Source organism: Lytechinus pictus, chromosome 2 (genome assembly GCF_037042905.1).
Source record: "Lytechinus pictus isolate F3 Inbred chromosome 2, Lp3.0, whole genome shotgun sequence".
In the NCBI taxonomy this organism is placed as follows: domain Eukaryota; kingdom Metazoa; phylum Echinodermata; class Echinoidea; order Temnopleuroida; family Toxopneustidae; genus Lytechinus; species Lytechinus pictus.
The window spans coordinates 31845604-31868582 of NC_087246.1; the positions used below are offsets into that span (position 1 = coordinate 31845604).

At 36.9% G+C, this 22979-nt stretch overlaps 1 protein-coding gene across 1 annotated transcript; it reads left to right on the top strand.

Annotated features, from left to right (window-relative positions):
- Positions 1-3992: 3992 nt before the first annotated feature.
- Positions 3993-22840, top strand: LOC129254400 (HEAT repeat-containing protein 6-like). Its single transcript, XM_064095597.1, has 17 exons — positions 3993-4016; positions 4600-4704; positions 5648-5788; positions 6824-6939; positions 7547-7661; positions 8232-8327; positions 9097-9320; positions 10120-10378; positions 12274-12470; positions 13846-13975; positions 15590-15689; positions 15975-16455; positions 17157-17322; positions 18157-18249; positions 18853-18987; positions 19550-19672; positions 22161-22840. The coding sequence occupies exons 1-17, from the start codon at positions 3993-3995 to the stop codon at positions 22287-22289; spliced, it is 2634 nt and encodes an 877-aa protein (XP_063951667.1). The 3' UTR covers positions 22290-22840.
- The last annotated feature ends 139 nt before the right edge of the window (positions 22841-22979 follow it).

Genomic DNA, 22979 nt, shown 5'->3' on the forward strand with positions numbered 1-22979 from the left:
CTAGGGCCTATTGATTTATTTAGTAAAAACGTAGACGAAATAAAGCAAATTTTATAATTATATTGTGAGAAACATAAAAAAGATGAATATAATCCTGATTTATTTATATGAAAAGTACTAGTTTACGGAATAAAGCAATATAGATTGAAAAGAAGTAGATGCAATTCTGATTTATTTAGTAAATAAGGAATCAACGAAATTTAAGCAATTGAGACTGAAGAGGATATAGGGCTTATTGATTTATTTAGTAAAAACGTAGACGAAATAAAGCAAATTTGATATTGTAAGAAACATAAAAAGATGAATATAATCCTGATTTATTTATATGAAAAGTAATAGTTTACGAACTAAAGCAATAGATATTGATGCAAATTCTGATTTATTACGCCAATAAAATAAAGTGGAGACTGAAAAGAGACAAGTAACACACAACTACGAGGTTGGCCGTTGGTAGAGACAGGTAGGACATGTTTTACGTTGTGAAAAATTGTCCGTGGATCCGAGTCACCGGGGACTTGGATCACGATAATGCCAAAAATCACAAGAGATAATTGTTTTATTGGTGAAAATTCTTCCTAAAATACCGCTTAACAAATAAAACAATATTATTAAATCATAAAATGCAAATAAAGAGCCATTTCACCATTTCCAAACGAAATACTTATTTCCTTATTATAACATTGAAGAGAAACCCCTGTTTCTTCCAATTCATCAATGTTGGGGTCTTTGGGAAGGGATGAAGATGGAATGTCAAATTTTTTTAAATGTAATCTCTAATAAAACCATTAAACCATCGTGGGGTAAAAAAGATAATAATATTGGAGGGGTATTTGCCATATGGACATACAGTGGCGTAACTACGGGGGACATGGGGGGCACATCCCCCCCCCCATCATCGGCTGACCAAAAACAAAAACGAGGAAAGGGGGAAAAGGAGAAAAGAGGGAGAAAGGAAGAGAAACGTAGTGGGAAAGAAGAAAATATTATTCATTATAATGTTATATTATTCATTATAATGTTATATTATATTATAATTATGTTATGTTACATTACAACTTTATGAAACATAATTTGCCCAGGGCCTACGTCTATTTTTATTGTTCCTGGTGCTCGCATTGTCTGTTTAACGAGATATATAATCCTGTAACATACCGTTTTCAAGTCAATATAAACCAAATATATTTCCTAGCACTTGAGTTATCATTGTTTTATGTAGTGACATATGCTTCTTTTTCATGACTCAAAAGTGATTGCCCCATGTTAAGGTCTTCGTATATATGAAACATTTCCTGTCCGTGATTACGTTTGCATTAGTGGATTGGTGAGATATGTCTGCTCTTCATGAATTCCTAAAATCAGTCCTTAAAATGTCCCTTCTTCTGATCTGAATATCAAAAATTTTCAGCTCGCGCTTCGCGCTCGCATCATTTGGTTAATGAAATACGTATGGTCCTAGTTAATTCATACAAAGAAACCTTAAAATGCCCCACTTCAGGTCTGAATTATCTAAGTGTTCAGCTCGCGCTTCGGGCTCGCATTGTTTAGCGAGACAGGTACCTATCATGATTACACAAATTTGATTATATTGTCCCTTTTTAGGTGTGAATATAAAAAAATTTCAGCTCGCGCTTCGCGCTCGCATTATTTGATCAGTGAGCTACATATCCGTTTAATGACATTGTCTTTAAAATGTTTCAATTAGGTCAGTATAACTGGCAACTTAGCGCACTCACTTAGTGATTCAAAAATTTTGCTGGTGCCCCCCCCCCCTCCCCAATGCCGTGACCCACGGTACGCCACTGTGGACATATCAATGACAATTCCTTGCATATCTAAAAACATGATTGCAAAAAATGCCAAAATATTTCAGTCATCCCCCCCACCCATCAACACGGATTTACGCCAGTGGTCCAACTTGAAGGCCACCGCACACCTTACAACTGTTCGCGATCCGATTTTGGAACAAATCGCATTTTGCTCATTTTCTGAAAAAGTGAATGGAACATATCATGCATATCATTTTATTTGAGGTTAAAATTAATTGAAAGAATAGTTGTTGTGTGTCCGAACAGGTTGTGTGTCCGGACGATCAATTTTAGAAAGTCATTTGGAAAAATTTACAAGGGAAGTTTTATCAATTTTTAGTACAAAATGTCAGGAAATATTATAGAGAACAAAATAGAAGATGATTACAACTATTGAATTCGTATTTTTAGTGTAATCCAAAGACAAAAAAGAAGGCTTCAAAAATATGAAGTGTCCGGACACCCGACCCCCCTTCCTACTAATAACCATTTTGAAAGATTGCAAGCCTAATAAATACTAAAATAGTAAAGGCCAAATTACTTTTTAGTTTCAAATCGTAGCCAATCATACGACTGCTATGACGTCATTATGACTAGATATTAAATATGCTTTTATTCTGAAGGATGATAGCATAGTCGCAGATTTGAACATAGGTATTCGTACGATGATTTAGAACATTACAGTTTTTACACAGTAAGATATTCCAAGTCTCGATATTGGCATCAAATTCTACTACATTTTATTCTGAAATTGTGTGGCAGACCAACCGTAAGGTGTGCGTCGCCTTAAGTAACGTGAAATACTTACAAGACAAGTCATTTGCTAATGCAAGTTTACTATCCTAACAGTAACGTTAGACACTTGGCAGCGTCTAGCTTACTGTAGCTGTATCAATACTATACTACATGTAACCTCGCACTCCGAACGTGTCTACGCAGTGGATTTTTTAGTTGATGGATAACATCGCTTTATAACGCAAATGTGAGCCGAAACTCATTCTGCTACTCACCAGGCGCACGGCCAATATGGGAGACTCTCTCCAATAGGGGAGACAATCTCCCACATTAGAGACTTGCTTTGCAAAAGGACATAAGAAACAACACCAACAAAAACATGATTTTTTCCACCCAAAATTTTGTCTCACTGAGGTCAGAAGCCCATTTGTTTTGTGTGTGATTGACAACAAAAATCCTTATCAAAACAAAAGTAGACGGTGAATTTTTAAAGTAGACGGTGAAAAGGGGTAATTTTTCATGAGGAATCTGCTTATCACATTTTTATTTGCGGCCAAGGTAATCCTTTTGCAGCAAATGTAAACAAAGGAAATTGATCTCCAAAATTGGAGACTGTCTCTGAAATTGGATACCCAAATTCTTTACAAAAGTCTCTGATATTGGAGATAATCTCCCACATTGGAGACAGTCTCCAATATTGGCCGTAAGTCTCTACTGCCAGGGCTTTTTCTGGTGAAAAACGTTCCATTTTCAATTTTTTGAATATTTTTTAATATAAAAAGCACATATAAAAGAGCAAAATTGCTTACCTCGTCCTGGAAAGTGGCTTCGCATGTCTCTTCGACGGAAATAAAAGGAAGGTCGTTGGTGGCGCTAATACAATTCACAACCTTAATTCAGCTTGTCGGTATTTGTAAAACTAGATTCTTGATTCATTGTATGGATACTCATGTCGCCTAATTCTGGCTTATACTTATAGTATAATGTTTTGTCAACTTACATTAGTGCGAGATTAGCTATACTCTCCTCGCACTGCGCTGCAAACGTGATTACCAGTAGAGGTGCTGGTCAAAAAATTAGGGTCGTCCCAGTTTACAGGGACTGTCTCAGTTTTCAAAGATTTCTCCACACAAGAAATCTAGGAAAGTTCATTCACCTGTCAAGTGCCGACACCAATCAAGTGCGCTAGTCAATGTAAACATATCAGGTCATGAAAAATAGACGGTGAACTGGGGGAATTGAGGTCACTGAGGGAATTGAGGTCACTGAATCCATTTTTAGCACTCTCAATCCCCGTAATTGCTGTCTATGTCCCGCAGGGGTAAGTAAAAGAAAACTATCCCCATAAACAAGGACAATCCCAATTTATCAAGACACCATTTGTCTTGGTTTATGAGGATATCCTCGTTTTCTTGGAAAATTCAAATTTTTGGATCAGCATCTCTACTGATTATGCAGTGGATTTTTGAGAAGTCGGTAAACATCACTTCATTACAGAAGTAATGTTTGCCGAAACTTGCTCCAGCTAGTCAGCGGGGCTCTTCCCGGTGAGCAGCTATAAGATAGTAATTTTTTTCAAAATCATACTTTGAAAGCACACATAGAAGAGAAAAACCGCTAACCTTGGCCGGGAAAGTGCTTTCGCATGTCTCTTCAACGGAAATGAAAGGAAGCTCGGTTGTGGCGCTAATAAATTTCATAACCTAAATTCAGCTCGTGGATAGTTTTATAACTGTGTTTCAATTCATTCAGTTCCCATAGGAACTCTGCAAAGCAGTTTTTTGCCGCATTATGCTAAGCTGAACCCATTACGTATGAAACATTTTACGTCTAGGCTAATCGGTCATAGACAACAGAAATTACTCTGGGGCCTTTTTGGTTAAATTGGAGATAATGGCAGAGCTGGGATTTGAACTCACAACCTTTCAATCATGAGTCCAATGCTCTAAGCACTAGACCACACTACCCTTGCTGTTTACCATTATGGTCTTTCTAGCCATTTTTCTTGATCTGTTTATTATACCTAACCTAAGTTAATTTGATTTCATTTTTTTCACAGGACGCTGGACAGATCTTGTGCCAAGCATGTCGCCTAGTCCCGCTTCAAGACAACTTGATGGTTACCAAAGTCTGTCAGCTAATAGTCATCATTACTCATCAAAAGGTAAAGTATCAGACGCTTGTTTTCTGTAATAAATCATCTTTATAATAATCAAGTCTCTATGATGGAAAAAAGGAAGCAAAAATGATATCAATTAGATCCCTAGTTATTTTATTGCATGTGTATTAAAGTCTCGGGTTTGTGCTTTAATCAGATCTATGCAACCTTCCAGGGCATTTTTGATGTATCATTATGTGCAACACTGCGCATTTTGGGTGCATTGTTTGTACTGTCTTGCTAACCTGACAGTGACTTAACAGGGAATCCTAAGCAGACTACAGAAAACACTAAAGATATCATAGGTAATTTGTTTCATTTATAAATTAACTGGTTGAATATGGAATTCCTGAATTTTCCAAAGACTTTGTACAGGGCCACTGGGTTCCTCAAAGCAACATGCTGAGCATACTTTGGTTTCCAGACAAATATTATTGGCCCGTATTCTGAAGTCTGGTTTAAAGTTGTGGTTTAACTATGGAGAGCCAATTTGGGCACAAATCTCTATTAGTACATGTTCAATTTATTAACTCTAATGGTACTGATATCACTAATAACTGTCTCAGAATGATAACTGAAGTATTTTCGTTATTATGAAAGCAAAGCGAAACAAAATAGTAAATATAAGAAATATACAATATAAGCAGAACTTTTGGCTCCCCATAATTTTAGCACAGTGTTAGACCATGGTTTAATTCAAAACCCGACTTCAGAATACGGGCCTTTGTCATTATATAACTATCAGCACTGACTATACTCTAGATTGTTGATTGGCTGAGAAGCAATGCTCTATGATTGTTGCTGTAATATGTTTGTAGAAACTGTTAGAAAATGACTATTTTGTTAGTTAGTGCAGAAAACTTTCATAAAACTGTCCCCTTTTAATACCATGTTGCTATGGGAACATAACAATTGAATAGTTTTTTGTTGCTTGTGTTTTTTTTCCTAGGTGAATCTCACGAAACCCAGCACGACAGCACTTCTAGAGTTTGTGATTGGAGTTAGCAAGCAATGTGTATCATGGATGCTCCCAGACACATTAAGGGCTCTAGGTGCCATTCTCTATGAAAATGGACCAAAGAGTGAAATGGTAGGCAATCCTTTAGAAGTGAAAAATGTGTTCATTGTAGCTTTGTGTTAAAAGAGACGTCAAGTAGGGTTTAATAATAAGAGAACAGTTTGAGGAAAATATTCATTGTTTGGCAAATACCCTTCAAAGAAATGACTGTTTTATGATTTCCAAACCGTTAGTAGTTCATGATGACTGAAATTTTTTTTTTTTTCAATTTAGAAGTGTTATGAAATAATGTTTTTTATATTCTGAAATGATAGTTAATTTCATTTTCAATTTTTGGACAAAATGTAAATTAATGGAATTAGTATCACATGACCTGTGGAAGAGCTGCTTGCTTCATGATGACATGAAAATTGAAAGTGTAATAATTCATAAATTTGAAGTTTTGAAAGTCATAACTTTTTCATTCATTTTTTTGCCAAATATAGTGTTTTTTCCATTGAATTATAAACTGATTTTACTTCAGAATGAACTTGACCTTCAAAGGATCATCAAGTCTCTTGCTATTAAGATATTGCATTCATGTGACCTTGGTACCTTTAAGTCTGTTTTTCCGGTCATTCTTCTCAACAGCAGCTTAGATATGTTACTTTTCATTCATTTCTGCTATTAATTCAGGATAGCTCATACTGCCAAATGAGTGTTAGTTGTTCATAAGACCCTGATACTATTTAATACAACAATGTAAATCATCAAATTGCTAAGATTAAAGCTGAGTTTCAAACAGTATTTAGGCTGAGACAGTTCCAATTACAGCATACAGTTACTATATCATCTTTTTAGTTTTCCTCAGTGCATAGAGATGCTGTTGCAGTGATATTTGCAACAAAAGCACTGGATTATTATTATAATTTAATCAAGTATATATGACTATTCAGACACTGTCCTGTATTATATAGGCCCAAAATATTCCTACATGTGAGACAACCCTTGCCATACCAAACAGTATAAATTATGAAAGAAAAAGTAAAATAAAATCTTTAAACTATAGATATTAATGCATTGGGTCTTGATATCGTCAAAATGTGTTTTGTACTTATTCCTTTTCAGTTTCTTGAAGAAATGTTGATGCCGACGCCTCCAGGTCTCCTGCAGAAAATGGTCTTGTCACATGACCATGAAGTCAGACGCACAGCTATCCTCTGCGTTGCTAATGCTTGTATGAAGTAAGCAATAATCCATAACTTTCTTTCTAATTCTTCATGTTTCATGATATATTCAATGCTAGGGAAAAAAGGCTTCCAAAAGTTGAAGAGTGTTAAGGCTGTAAAGAAAATCAAATGCTGGAGGGAAATATGAGAGAAAGTGGGATACTCTTGAAACCTGTTATAAGTGAGAAAGGTGAAATTTATGGATCTTATAATTGGAATGCATGTTAACAATTATCTGTATACTATTATCTAGGCATAAAATCTGTTATTCAGTGAAGTCAATGGTTGTAAGATTTTGTTCAGAATATCTGTGAAAGGCAATCAAATGCTGTTGACTTTGTTTCCAATTCATGTTTTTGACCAGGCAAACAGCAGATTTCCTTTGATTTCAGGAGAGTATTTCATCAACATTTGTCACTGACGGGTCAGATTTCACAAATATATTGATTTTCATTGGCTGAGAAGCAGGGGTGTCTGATTATTACTATGGTAACTTTCAGATAAGATGGACTTTGTCAGATAAATCACCTGACAAGTCTGTGCATGAAATGCTCCCGGGGGAAACAATTTTCATCTTAGAAGCTTTTATTATGTTCTCCCGTCTTTTTGTTACATCGAACAGGAGTGAGGATGGAAGGGTGATCAGCGAGCCGCTTCTGAGTCTCAGTTTAGACATAATCTTATCAGCACTTCATACCTCTAAACCGACTGGTTGTGATGACTATACTCATGTTAGGGTGAGTAAAGAAATGTAGTCTGGTTGAATTTACCTCCCATAATTTGAATAATTGCCCAAGTTTAAGCAACTTTTCAGACCAGATTATTCAACATACACTTTATGGATGAGGAGAGGAAGGTGCAAGGGAAGGAGAAGGAGGAGGGGGGAGGGGAAGAGGAAGAAGAGCAGAAGGAGGAGAATTATGAAGAAGAAGAGGAAGGGGGCAGAGGAAAAGGAAATGAGAAAGAACAATATGAAAAGGAGGATGAAGAAGTGGAGGAGGAAGAGGTGTAGGAGGAATGGGAAGGAGAAAGAGAAAAGAAAAGGGGAAGAATACTAGGCAGAAAAGGAATGAGAGGAAGAGAGAAAGAGCTGAAGAAGCAGAAAGACTGCGAAGGGAGCAGATTGTCTTCTTTGAAGAAGACAAATGAGTAGAAATGAAAAACTGAATGAACACTGAAGAAGAAAAAGACCCTGAAGAAGACATACAAGAAGACCTTGATAGAGGAGTAGAAGTGAATAATCAGTGCACACTTGGGTTACATAATCAAACACATTTACTTACCCATTGATTTTGTTTTTCTTTCAGTTCTTATTAGGAGCACTTCGGGGGTTGCAGAACCTTTTATCTGCTCAGAAGAACATCCATGTTGAACAGTTGGGGTCAGTTTTAGCAGCCCTGAAGGTGAAGAGCATAATCTATAGAATCACATTGTAATATCACGGCACCATCTTCCAAACATTCTTATCTGATATACATGTAATTATTTTATGCAATTAGGTAGTAACAAATGCATTATTTCAATAAGCCAGTTCGTAGTTCCACTCTGCGCATGATCAGAAGATTCTGCGCATGATCAGAGGAAGGTCGTTTGTACTAAAGTGACATGGTGGTTTAAAATTTAATGAGATAAGCACCAAATTCGATGTCTTGATTATTCATATATTATTTTGAATTGTATTTTTCATTCACATCCACAAAAAAATGCGTCCACGAATGACTGGTATATTTCACAGTTTGCCAAGTACATTGTACAACATCCTCTAGTATGCATTCAAAGTAGAAATGCAACAAATAACTTCATAGAGTGTTCATTGATGCACTATTCTAGTCACCTGGTCTATTCAATTTCTTCATCCCGCTATGTAAGGCATGCATATGTAATATCTTGCTTTGAAATCTGCCTATCTTAATGAAAGAAATGAAAGGTCTTTTGACCAAAATTGTCCCAGAAATAACTACGAACTGGTCTATTTGAGATATATCCAAGCACTTCTATTGCGAATCCCAGTTTAACTGAGCATGTGGTCGAAAGTTGTGGTTCAGCTATAGATAGTCAAATTTGGCATAACTTCTTAATGATGAAAGCTATAGAATATACCAGAAAAAAAAATTACCAGAAGAAAATTCCAAAAACTTTTAATATATTATTGCCTTTTCTGTTTCTTCTTAGAGCTATTCCTTGTATGGATTACCAGGCATTGGGACCAATTTTCAGATCCCTTCCACCCTCTTCCCTTCCTCCCTCTACCAGTCCAGCCCTTCCCCTGCTAGACCCAATACCCAGCCGAAAGGAGATGATGTTTCAGAGGGGAAAGGCGCCCAGGGTGGAACACCAAAGTCGTCCACAGGAAGGAAGAATAAGAGAAGAGGAGGAAAGAAGCAACAGGAGAAAGAGTGAGTGATAGATAGATAGAATGGTTTATTAATCACAGCCAAAGGCCGGATTGTGATCTATTTTACAAACATGCAAGTTACATATAAAGTTTTCATACAAAGTATCATAACATTTTCTAAATGATACACTCTAAACTTTGTGATCTTAGAAAAAAAAGTGTCAGTGGAGAAAAAGAAGAATGTAGTAGTGGGTGAGTGAGAATAAAGAAGGAAACTAGACGAATGAAAATGAAAGTCATGAAGGTGTAAGGGAGTAAATAGAGAGTTCAATGGAAAAGAGAGGAGAGAAAAGGAGGAAACCCAGAAGGAGAAAAGGAAGAGAAAAGAAGAGAACACGTTTATCAAATCTTGACATGTACACACCATATCCTATCACTTAGAGATGGTAGCAGGTTAAAGTCAGTGAGATTTCAAAACAATAAAACATTAAATATTGACATAGTAAAATATGCAATGATGTAATGGAACTGTGGAATCATCAACAAAATGTGAATGTAATACTTTGTGAGTAAAAAAAAAGTGCAATACACAGCTGAACGTGAGCCTAAATCGCAAAGGTGTGAGCCAGGCCTATGCGCTCTCAAAAGCCCCCAATCATAAATGCCCGACAATACTGCAGTATTTGCCACAATATTTCCTTGGATTAAGTAAAAAAATATCCCCCATGTCACCATATCAATGTTGTGAAAGCAGACTGGAAGCTCGTTCATTTTAATAGTAGATGCTTGAGTTTTCATGTTTGTAATGGGCATTGCTGTGAATGATATATATGATTGAACCATGTTCTTGATTTGTGTAGACTAGCAAAACAACAGCGGGAGAAACAGGAAGAAAACCCAACAGCTTTCATGAAACAGGGAGGACACCAGCCTGATGGAACAGCCGCAGCAGATGGCTCTTCCAATCAAGATGCACTCTCCTTCTGGCCTAGCTGGGGTAGAGTAAGCAGTTCAGAGTCAGAGTACTCAGATTCAGAGGGAGGACAGGTATCAAAACTAAGATCTGCATCATGTAAAGTGAGGCAGGCTTCCCTAGGGTGTCTCCACAGTGTCGTGAAGGTGAGTATTTAAAGGTTTAAAAAGTATTTTGGAGGAAGGGCCGGTATCTAAATTAAGATCAGTTTCATCTAAAAGGAGACATGCTTTTCCACGATGTGTAGAGTATGGTGAAGTAAAGTGTTGCCTAAAAGGTTAACAAGTTTATTTTTGAAAGGTAATTGCCTTGTTAGTAAGACATCCTCCTATATTATGTCACGAGGGACTCTAAACATAAGCCTGATTAAGGGTTACAAATTATTGATTGAAATTTTCAGATCATTCTAAATTGAATTTGACATCTCTTGACTATACAGCACCTTAATGATCTTTATGTTTGCTGCACTTCTGGGTCCTGTAACACAAAGGGTAAAGATTAATCGTACGCTCGATTTCATGAGTAATTGAACATTGTAGTCAATCAATGCAATCAATCGTATGAAAATGTTCTACAATGATTGTCAAGCTCTGTGTTGTGGGCAACTGGTCTTATTTTGTCATGATTGAAAAACAAAAACATTCGTCATTTTCTTGTAAAAGGTTGAAAAAATAAAAATAATGTAAGGGATTATTGTAACATTCGACTACCCATAGTTTCAAAATTTGATGATGCTTTGATTTAAGCTAATGCAACTTTGAAAATAGATATCACTGACAATAAGAGATGATCAGTAATTAGAGGTCATAGAGGAGAAGACTTTCACCACATTGATTTTTTTTGTGAATCAAATGACAAAGAATATAATCATTTTCTGTTCTGGTGACTGAGTGTTCCTTACTTGTATACTTTCATCATGTGTACCCATAGGCATTCTCATAGTATTGATCAACTCTTGGTTTATAACTATTAAAGATCACACTCATATGAAGTACCAGTTCCAATTGTACAACGCCTACTTAGCTTGTTGTACACGAGCAAATGGGAGACTGAATGTCAAACAGTACTGTTGCACACACGACATACCATGCAAAATGTACCATTGCACGGTTCTAGGAGGTGACGTCACAATACGATTCAATTCATTGCGCTCAGTAAAAAATGAAGGTGAAATACATGCACGCGTATAGCCTGCTGGCTAAATGCGCAATGCTGCCTGAGGTCATGTGCGCTTGTGAGAGTTTGCTTTTTGCTTTTAATATATTGCTCCCTTTTCATAGATTACTGCAGGAAAAAAACTCTTTGTTTTTCATATTTTCGCTAAACACCGGGTGTTGTACAACACAAATAGCGAATATTCTTATTCGTGCAATGGTGTGAGATTTCGCATTCGGTGACAGAAAGAAACACTCTATTCAACTTGGCTAATGCCTCGTTGAATAGAGCATCTTTCTTTCACCTCATGCATAATCTCGCACCATCGCACTCATGTCTATTCGCTATTTGTATACTAATCAACGGGGGGGAGGTCACAAAGATATAAATTGGGACTAAACATCACACTGAAATACCCAGTGGAATGTAATGTATCCCTGCACTGATCAGATTATGCACAGGGAAAGGATGCTACCGCCTACATGTAGTTATCAGTGCATCAAATAACATATGTGTGTTGGTGCCTAATCCTGAGTTTTATCCATACTCAATTTTTGTGAAATACCAACTAGGTATATATTATTTCAATTGTGCAGTGAACATTGTCCAAAATAAATCTTGCATTGAAATGAAATGATTTTCAGGCTAAGGTCTTTGGACATTGTGTACCCCAATCTGTTAATATGAATTTTAATGTGTTCTGTAGTACATTGCCTTTCTGGTGAGTATTTGAATAAGGAAGATGAAATTTAGTAGTATGTAGCAGTATGGACTATAACCCTGTTTTGTCTGGATTTAAATCCTGGTTTAATTCATGAGAATACTGCTCTGTGGTTTTTTGTTGGTAGTTCAAGGATCTCTCATTTTTTTGTTACTTCCTCACCAGAACACGGATAAGAGGCAGATGTTTGGTTACTGGGCAGCATTCATTCCAGACGCACCGCCTACCACGGGTCTCAACACGCAGACCCTATTCACCTGTATGTTGAAGGATCCATCTCCGAAGGCTAGGGTAGCAAGTGTTGCAGTCATCATGGCTCTCCTTGATGGCTCTAAACAGTTCCTTATTGCAGCTGATGAAAGGTAAGAATTGATGTTTAATCTATGGCTAAATACATGTACATGTCGAGCCTCAGGTATTCATTATCAAGTTAGAGCTGGTAAATGAGAAAGGGAGTTGGGAGGTCGAAGGATTTCCTGTTACTTTAAAGGAAAACATGGCAAGTGTTGCAATCATCATGGCTTTTCTTGATGGCTCCCAACATTCCTTTATTACAGTAAATGACAGGTAACAACTGACATGTTTATTGGCCCAAAGGAACCACAAGCTTTCATTATTAAGCTCTGGTAGATATTAAGAAAGGGAGTTGGTAGATTTGAGAATACCCTCTCACTCCAAAGGCCAGGATGGCAAGGGTTGCAATTAACATGGCTCTTTGTGATGGCTTTTTACTATTATCACGACATATGATATTTAGTAGAGCGGATAAGCTCTAAAAAACACAACAATCGTGCAAATTTTGACCAAAGCATGAAACTTTTACAAGCATTAGTATATTTCGTAAGATTAATTTTAAAGGTGGGAGGTAAATTTGTAAATGCCATTTTCGGCCATTGCCATGGCAACAGATTAATTACTCCAAAATAACATGCATTCCCATGTAAATTGGTAAATAGACATAAATGGTATAGGTGACCAAAAAGATATTTTAGATGTAGAAAATGTAATTGTTCGATCTATGGTCAAATGGAACCACAAGATTTACAGTATTAAACTCCATAAGAATTTGTTGCTAGAGATCTAGGGACTCACTGTGATCACAACAGACATGGTAGCACACATTGTGGTCATCATAGCTCTCCTTGATGGATTAAAAAGGATAAAGATTATTTGAATAAGTGAATGTTAACCCTTTGTGAAAAGAATCTTAGCCTTCCTTTATTAAGTTTGAGGAAATTGAGTACAGCCCTCTACAAGCAAGGCCAGGGATTGCAACTAATGCTGTAGTCATGGCTCGTGATGGCCCAGTTAAGTTCTTATTACAGTCAGTTGATAAGTAATAACTTATTGTTCTCATTATTGAGCTTTACAAGATGGAAGTATTGTAGTTAAGACTCTAAGAATAACCCTTCCCATAGGCAGGAGTATTGGAATTATCATCACTTTCTTAGACAACTCCAAGCAGTACCTCATTGCAGATGATGTCACTGAGAATTTTGCATGTAGCAATACTGTTTGTCAGAGTATACTTCCATAAAATAATCAACATTTTTGTTTGTCAAACCCCCTTTTCACTTCACTTCAGGAACTACCCAAAGTCATGATGGGCGTTAAACCTTTCGTATGAAGGTTCTGTTTATGAGGAATCGGAAGTTTATACATCCTTTATGGAATTGCTCTGCTCATTATGTCTATGTTCCAGTGTGAAATGACAATAATATTTATTTTTCCTCACAGAGTTCAGAAGAAAACCGCCTTCACGCCATTTTCCTATACACTAGCATGTACGATCAAGGAGATACACAGAAGCCTTCTTTTAGCCTTGGTTGCTGAAAGCTTCCATACCACAATTACACAAATCGTAAAGGTAGGAATACTTGTTGGTATCGACCTCAGTTGGGATATTTTACGTGTTACGCAGTTTACAAGTGCACTTCAAGGCAACCCTGTACACTGTAAATAATGTTTTTTTATTTCATGCTGAGAAAACTCAGAAGTTCATTCTCAAGATCTTAATTTCACGCTACGCAATATCACAAGAATGGTTTCATTACACACTTTTATATGCACACAGTCAAGTCAAGTGTAGTCAAGCTTGCAGCACTGAAGCTGACTCAAAGAATCCAGTTTGCAAAAAATATATATTCAGGAAATAATTATTCAACCATGTTTGGATAATCATAATTCAAACATCATGAAAAATACTTTGAAATTATGATGATGATGATGATGGATCATAAAATCAAAGAGACCAAAATGGAAAATTGGCCTAACATAATAAAGTTACAAATTGGCAATTTCAGTCTTGGTATTTCTACACTCTATGTGCTCATTATTGCTGGGATTATTTAAACTAGTTTCACATACTTAATAAATAAAATCAGTTATCTCAACATGATACAGAGTTTATTTAAAGTATTTCATAAATGAAAATTTCTGGAGAAAATCAGACAAGTTTGTGGTAGTTACAGAGCGCAGTCCCGAGTTGCTGCTGCATGTGTCGACTGTTATTACTCTGGTGCTGAGTTTTAATTTGTGTTTATCTCACTTGTCATGAAATCTGTAAACTTGATATTGCATGATTATTTTTGCATTTACAGTAATACTGTACACTTTTACCTCCTGGATCTTGCCTGTAAACATCAGATGTGTAAAGGCTATTTATCATTCATGTGTGATGGTTTTCCCCAAACTTCTCTCAACCATATGCAACTATTTTTATACTTTTATTACTGTGAAGTTTGGTGCCTTGAGAAAACATGTTCAGGCCATTGCTTTAGCAGAAATACAGCTCAGTCTCGATGTGGGGTCTTTTGCCAATGGGCACAGTGATCTTGATCTTGGGGGTTGTTTCACAAAGATTGAATGAAGTATGACTTAAGTCGCACTTAAACGCCGACGTGTACGTGATATGCAACACGATCTTATTGATTGATACGCAGTAGTTTGCGTCCTCATGACATGATCTGACCAATGTGGTCAAGCCTTTCGTACCGTACGCATCTCGGTATTTAAGTGCGACTCTAAGTCATACTTAAATCTTTGTGAAACACCCCCAGGTCTCATAAATCCAACATTGCTTCTTCTTCATTTGTGCATTATGTGCACCTTAATTTTTTATCTACTTATTTATTTGTTATTATTTATTGAAATATATTTATATAGGATGAGAACAATCATTACAGTGGCTGTTGTACATTGCAGTCCTGTGACATAGAACAGTGAATAAAGATCACAAAAAACATGTGCAGAAATAATGTATGGTCAGCAATAATAATGACAAAGAATAAACAGAACAGATCAAGAATATAAAAGAGCAGATTGATAAATAAAGGTTGACAATGTATGCTCTATTGAGCAGGCCTCTATCTATATAAAAGAAAAGAAACTTCAATAAATGGTTTCCAACAAAGTTCTCTCTTTTATGTTATATTTGCACCTCATTTTTAAAAATGTACTTTCTATTATGTTATCATTCCAGTGTCTTTCAATGTTAGCAATGAATGTTCCTTACAATCACCTTGAAGCTGGTCTTCTTACCAGGGTAATAAGAGCGCTCAAACCATTCTTCTGTCACAGAGGTAATTATACCCTTATTACAGTTATGTAAAATCATATTTTATAAACCTGTAACAGGTGTATTTTTTTATCAGAGCTGCATGATTTAATTATGACATTAGTGACAATTGCTACTTATATGATTATATATGATCAATGTTAGGGACATATTTGGCTCACAATATTGCATACTGGATATGGTTATAAAGATTGTATCACAAAGAAACAAGATGTTCATGTATGAATACACTGCAGAAAATATTTTTAGTCATAAAAATAATAATCTGTATGATAATATCCTTCTGTAGACAGCAATGTAAGGACAGCCTGCCTGACGTGTGTAGGGGCCGTCCTGGGAGCCAGCCCTCCATTAGATGAAGTCACCAAGCTCCTGGAGAGCAGCGAAAGACCAAAAGCAGGTGGTTCCGGAACCTTGTTTCTTCAGCTCAAAGCCAACCAGTCCTCAAACAATGTGGAAAGTCCCGTGGATGAAAGCGGAAGAGATAATCCTACAGAGGTCGGAAGCCCTGCTGACTCTGCGGAACAGGATCCAAGACAGGCCTTGGGTCTCCCTAGTGCAGGAGAGGCAGATCGAACTGAACAAGCCTTGAAGAGGATGTCATTGAAAGATGGACAAAGTGCCTCTGGAAGATCAGAGGCAACTGATGACAGGACTGTGAACCCTGCGAATGACGGTAGTAACCGTATGTCTTGGTTAGTAAGACTTTGCAGTGATATATGCTTGCCAGCTGACACTCTGGAATATGCAGCAAATAGTCAAAATGAAAGGTTAGTCATCATGGTGATCATTCAAATATCATGTAATGCAAAACTTAAAATCTCATTTATTGGATGATATAAGAATACACATATCAATTGCCTTTAGATTTTTTGTGATCAGTAAAATGCCTGCCATAAATAATTTTCATGAAATGTTTAGCTACATATGATGCATGATGTTTTATCATGGATAACTTTCTTGAGAACTGTAGAGAATCTGTTGGCATTTGTGTATATGTTCAGTTTGTTGAAAAATCACTTGACTAGTGTCAAAAGATGATAACTGATTCCTTTGATTGAATAGTCTTTAACACCGATCTCTCTTTGTGTTAGTTTTTACATCTTTGTTTGCATGGACTCATCTTGGTCTATTTTGTTTCAATCAATTTTCTGCTTATCTTTCTTTTACTATCTCCTCCTGGTGTTTTCCCAAACTCTGTCTCTCTTTCTAACTCTTCTTATTTTTCTGCATTTCCCCTCTTCTACCATTTTCGCTCCTTCTCTTGAACCCCCCTCTCTCTCTTATCATCTCTTTTTTTCTCTCTACCTCTCTCCCTCCCTTTCTTCTCTTTTTTTCCTCTCTCTGTTCTGTCTGCCATTGAAACCTATCATCCCTCTCTCTCTCTTTTCTAACAATACTTCTACATACATCCCTTCCCTCTTTGTCTTTCTACTCTCACGTGGCATGCATCTGACCTCATTTCTTGTAGGTACGGTATAGAATCCCTTCCAGTGCGGATAGAGTCCCTTCAAGTACTAACCCAGATGGTGAAAGGATACTTTCATATAATGAGAGGGTCCCTCATGCACCTGGCCCATATCATCATTGAATGCTTGTCAGATAGAGATGCTCAAATACAACTCCATAGTCTGAAGGTAGGAAATTCTTCATCCAATGATAATGATTCATACAGCGCCACCGATCTAGAAATAATCTATGCCAAGGCGCATTATTGTTATTACCCCTGCTCTATATGTACCTTGAGCTGCTGCTTCCGATGGTAAATTGCCAATTCGTCCACTGCCAACTCGTCCACTCACCACATGGTCTACCTACATTTAGTCTAATGCCATTCCGTCCATCAACATCTCGTCTAACAATCATTTGGTCCAATAACCATTGGTCCAATCATCATTTCATCTAATCACTATTTTGTCTGATAACCAGTTGGTCTAATACCCATTTTCTTTTCATTCATTTTGCACATTTAACACTTTAGTTTAATCAGACCAAATGGTATATGGACTAAATGGCGATTGGACCAACTGGTTATTAGACAAAATAGCATTAGACTAAATGAAAGTAGAACTTGTTGTGAGTAGACGAACTGATGATAGACCAAATGGTAGTAGACGAGTTGGCAATTGGACGAATTGGCATTAGACGAATTGGAAATAAACCCTTCCGGTACTCGGTGCTTACAAGGAATTGATCCTGCCAGTTAATCATTCACCTCACCTGGGTTGAGTGCAGCACAATGTGGGTAAATTTCATGTGCATGTGCATAAAACTTACACTGTTGTATTGTGTAGCTTACATGCTTCCCATTTGTCAGTTTGACGTTTATCTCAGTTCTAAGTCTTAAGAAGAGCCAAGTGATTAAACCATGACTTTGCTGCATTAGTGCCACGTTGGGATGAAACCTTGAATCTGCGGTTCAAAGCTTTGTCACTTATGTGCTGACCTTTATTATGAATGTTTTTTTGAAGGTTCTTGAAGAGCTGGGTAAGGCTTTGTTAGATCAGCTTGATTCTGAGGGTGAGAAATCTGCCAAACTCAAACCTCCTCTACAGCCCCAAGAGGTACTGTGAAGTCTCTATTCTCCTTATTTCCGTTGTAATTTAAGTTTGCACACTATTTTTAAGTGGTGATGAACCCCATTATCACATGAAGTATGAGTGTAGCTTTGCATTTGATCTATTTATTTATGTGTTTACATTAAATTAGAAACAAGTTTATTTGTGATGTTAAATAATAAAAAATAATATAGGATTTATATAGCACACGTATCCACCCTGTTAGGTGCTTTTGCTGAAGGAAAACACGCCATGGTCGGGAATCGAACCCACGTCCCTCAGATTGAAAGACGAGAGTCTAAACCACTAGACCATGTTCATATATGTACTATACTGTATTCCCAACAAAACTAACTTTTTTGCCAGAGAAAGTTGATCTCAAATGCACATCAATAAGAATTTATCATCGGTTTCTGAATCACAGCTATTACAAAAAAGTGAAAGGACATAACTCTTTTTTTTTTTTCAAGTATAAACATGTTTTAAAACACCTACAAGTTGATTATAGATACAACTTTTGTCAGAACGCTCATGGTGTCTATGTAATGTCATCGATTATTTTCACTTCATTTGGTTTAAATGTATTATACATGTACTTCTCGATTACAGGCTCTTGAGGTATGGAGGAAGCTGTTATCAGGGACATTACCCAGAATCCTCCAGGATTCATCAAATAGCGTACTCCAATCCTGTGCGTGTGATTGTCTTTCAACTATTGGACCTCAGGTCTTTGAACTTTTAGAGGTAAGCACTTGATGTCTAAGACACAAACCCTCATGGGTATCAAGGAAAGAGATTAAGCTGAACTTGATGAGCAGTGGTAATCCAGAGGAAGCCTTCGACCCAAATTCACTAAATAGGTTTGAACGAGCCAGGAGGAGGCACAGAAACATGGTCAAAGCAGATTATGTATAATTCAGTGTGTGCTCTGAGAAAAAGTCCACCAAGGCTAAAACATGCTAAATTTAGCACAATTCCATTAAATTTGAACTTTCCATGATATTGATCCCCCCCCCCCCCTGTTGGTTTAAACTTCTTTTGTTGTGAAATTGAGTCACAAGATTTCTAGGTTAATTGTTTATACCATATCATCAATGATGTAGATGTAGAAAGTTCTGAAATAGATCACATAAGCCGAACATTGTGAAATAATGAAATCCAGGCAGAAATGACGAAAAATGACCAATACAGATGTGAGTCAAAACCAAGGTCGTCATCAGATTACAGGATCAACTATTCTCTTGTGCATCTTTGTCCAGAATGTGAAAACTTTATGACATTTTTTTCTAATTTCATCCATTTGAAGGGAAGAGAGAGGGCTTTGTGCATCACTCTGTTGCTTGGTCTGAGCTGTGAGGAAGATTATCGAGTGAAAGCTGCATCGATCAGAGCCCTGGGGGTCTTTGTCCTCTACCCATGCTTGAGACAGGTAGGATTAGTGGATCGTATTACCGAACACTTTTCATGAATTCAATCATATCAAACACATTATTTTCATAAAATTCATCAAATTTTCACCATAAATACACAATTACCTACAAAATATAAATATGTAACAATTTTGCCGAAATCGTTTTTCATTTTTACGATTTCAGCTTCCAATCGGACCCCTCTTCGCATGTGAATTATTTTGGTCACTTGAAAAAGGTATCGTATTACCGAACGTGTGTTTTCTATGGGAAAAGTTGAGAAAATAACAAAATGACTGATGGGCTATTTTGACCATATTTTATTATTTTTAGAATATGAAGACTTTGAAAATGTGTTTTTGACCATTTTTCATCATCTTTCTAATCAAGTTCTCTTTGGAAGGATGTTGCAAAATTTTGAGCGTATGAAATTAGTTTCTGATACGTATGATGCGCGCGTTCGGTAATACAAGGCCGGTCGGTAATACAATCACTCACTATACTTCTTATGGCGCAGTCACATTTCTCCTACTGTCACTGTACGGCGAGCCATTTTAACATTTTTTGTACCAGGTACATTTGGGTGGTTTGAATAAAATGAGATAAAACGGCTGTTTTCGACTCGCCGTGCGGCGGCCGTAGGGGAAATGTGACTGCAGCATTATTTGCGCTGTAAAAGCCTTGGAAGTTCTGCACCTCCAAAATTTTTCAAGGGGTGCTGCGTTTGTTATTTTACTGTAGGCAGCACCCCATGCAAATTAGGTTGCCAAGCAGAAACAAAACAAAAAAGAAAACGTTACTGTACCCAAATGATTTCTTAGAAACTGGAACTCGTAAAAAATTAGATCTTGAGGATCGTAGGGTGTTTGAGGGTTGGTAGTTTGTATCAAAGACTTATTGTAACTGACAATATGAAAGATCAAAAGAGGGATTTTAAAAGCTTTGCATTCCTGCAGGTGTGACCAGTGAAGACTTTACATCATAGCATTTTTAAGCATGTGGATCAAATCCTTTAAAGAGAAATTCCAGTAGTTGCAGTAAACACTGATTTCATGAGAAAGTCTTTAAAACCAGGCTCAATTGTCAGTATATCATCGAGGATCTAGATCTGGTACAGTTACATAAACTGAACTTTGTGAAATCTTGAAATCTACGCTGAAAAATGTTCAGACTGAACTTCCCCAACACAGATAAGCGCACGTGGGACAGTGTATAATTATTGCTTTGAGCGTCGGGCCCGACGCTCTACCCGAATCCTGTGCTTATTTGCTGATTTCTCAGCAATTACACAATTTCTTCCAGAATCCTTTGGCACATGCGTTTTATTTATACAAACAGACACTTTGGTGGTCATTTCATTGGATTCTGTACGAACTCATTTTGATATCGTTACCAAAACTAGCATTTACCTTTAACTGGACAGATCAATAACACACCTTGCAATTCTCGCTACCCCAAATAGGAACAAAAATCTCATAATGCGCGAGACGAGATAATTCTCACTTCGTCGGGTCGTCATCACCACTTCCGGTTCAGAGTTATGCTCGCGCGAGGTTCGCGATACTGAGTTTTCCACCACGCTGAAATCGATGCCAATCAGCGTAATATGTACAGATTATAATACTTTTTATCTAATTTGGTCAGTTTTGATTCCATTTGAATTATAAATAGAAATAAAAAATATATTTCACGTGAAAATGTGAAAGAGAGGGTTGTGATCACGAACTTTCCGAGCGGAAGCGATGTTGTATTGTTGTGCATGACGGCACTGTTGATCTGAATGGCAAAACAGTGCATTGGACTTCCGATCAGGAAGTTGTAATACCGAAAAGCTATCCCATAATGCAATGCGCGTTACAGGGATTTTCCCGGATCTCGGCGAAATCGCTATTTGGGGTAGCGAGAATTCATGGGCAAAAGTAAAATTTATCACTTGATTCACTTTTTGTATATTTTACAGCAAGATTCTAAGTATGAAGTATAAATATTGAAAACTTGTACCTTGTGTATTGAAAGGAAAGGGCAACAAATAGATCCTCCAATTTTCACCCAGTGGCCCCTTTTATTCCTGAGGTAAATAGCGCTGATCTTAAAAGACAAAATTCACAAACGTAGTTTTCGAAACTGTGATCTGAAACCATGGTTTATGCAGATTTCATGGATTTTTCATACCTAATGTAGTGTGTACATGTATATTGAGAAAGAGTCCTGTAAATACCGTCTATGTGTCCACTGTTTGTTTAAACGCAATATTGAGTACACTTTTTATGTAAATTATGTTACATTCGAAAGTAGACTTATTAATGCTGTTACCATAGAAACAAACCAGAATCTATTACCTTGTGAGAACAGCATGCTTTTATTTAACCTTTTCTCAATATATGCTCTGAAATTCATAAACAACACATGGAAGTCTGCGTAAACCATTCTCTTCAGACCACAGATACAAAACCACACCACCTTTATGAATTTGGGTCTTAAGTTTTTGTCCCTTCTGATTTCTTCCAGGATGTATTGTTTGTGGCAGACACAGCGAATGCAATCTTGAGTTCTCTCCAAGACTCCTCCGTTAACGTGAGAATGAGAGCTACCTGGTCTCTTGGCAATCTCAGTGATGCCCTTCTCATTAACTTGTAAGTAATACTTTTGTTATGTATATCCAGGGAGGTTGTGAGGAAGAGAGGGAGACAGTGACGGATGGAAAGAGAGAGGAAGGGGAAGAAAAATGTTTGTGTGTGTTTGCTTGTAGTCCCTTATAACCAGAGTGTGACACTCAAATATCACTCTGGGTCTGGAAAATAGGGATCGTCCCTGTTTTTTAGCCTCTGAAATGGCTCCATATTAACCCTAAGGAGACTGAATCAGCCCCCCCTCGACATTTTTCACGATAAATCTGCCGCTCAAAATTTTTTTAACACGTTGCTCGCTGACTTTTTAATTTCAAGTCTTCCGCAACTTTTGAGACCAAAATTAAGACCCCCGGGTACGCGGTTCCAAAATTACGCAACACTTCGTATGTGCATGCAGACCCTAAATTGCTCAAATACATGAATTTGTGTTCAAATCCAATGCAAGTAGTGTTTTTAGCCGAAATTCATAAATGGTATCATTATTTTACCTTTACTGCTTAAAATCAATAAAGTTTATCTTGTTTATGGTCAAAATAAAGTCCCCGGCAATTTCCATTGAAAAAACAATAAACAACAAAAAGTCAAAAACAAAGAAATACATAAGAAAATAAATGTGATGTTGACATTAAAAAAAATTAATTTGTTCAGATGCCTATAAAGAGTATGAGAAACAAAAATTAGCATTTTCAGAGCATCG

Bases quoted from the DNA above. Each gene is read 5' to 3' on its own strand.
- LOC129254400 (XM_064095597.1), top strand. From the start codon at position 3,993: ATGCAGTGGATTTTTGAGAAGTCG. The intron at 12,471-13,845 runs GTAAGAATTGAT...TTTTCCTCACAG, and splicing joins CTTATTGCAGCTGATGAAAG to AGTTCAGAAGAAAACCGCCT. The intron at 18,988-19,549 runs GTAAGCACTTGA...ATCCATTTGAAG, and splicing joins AGGTCTTTGAACTTTTAGAG to GGAAGAGAGAGGGCTTTGTG.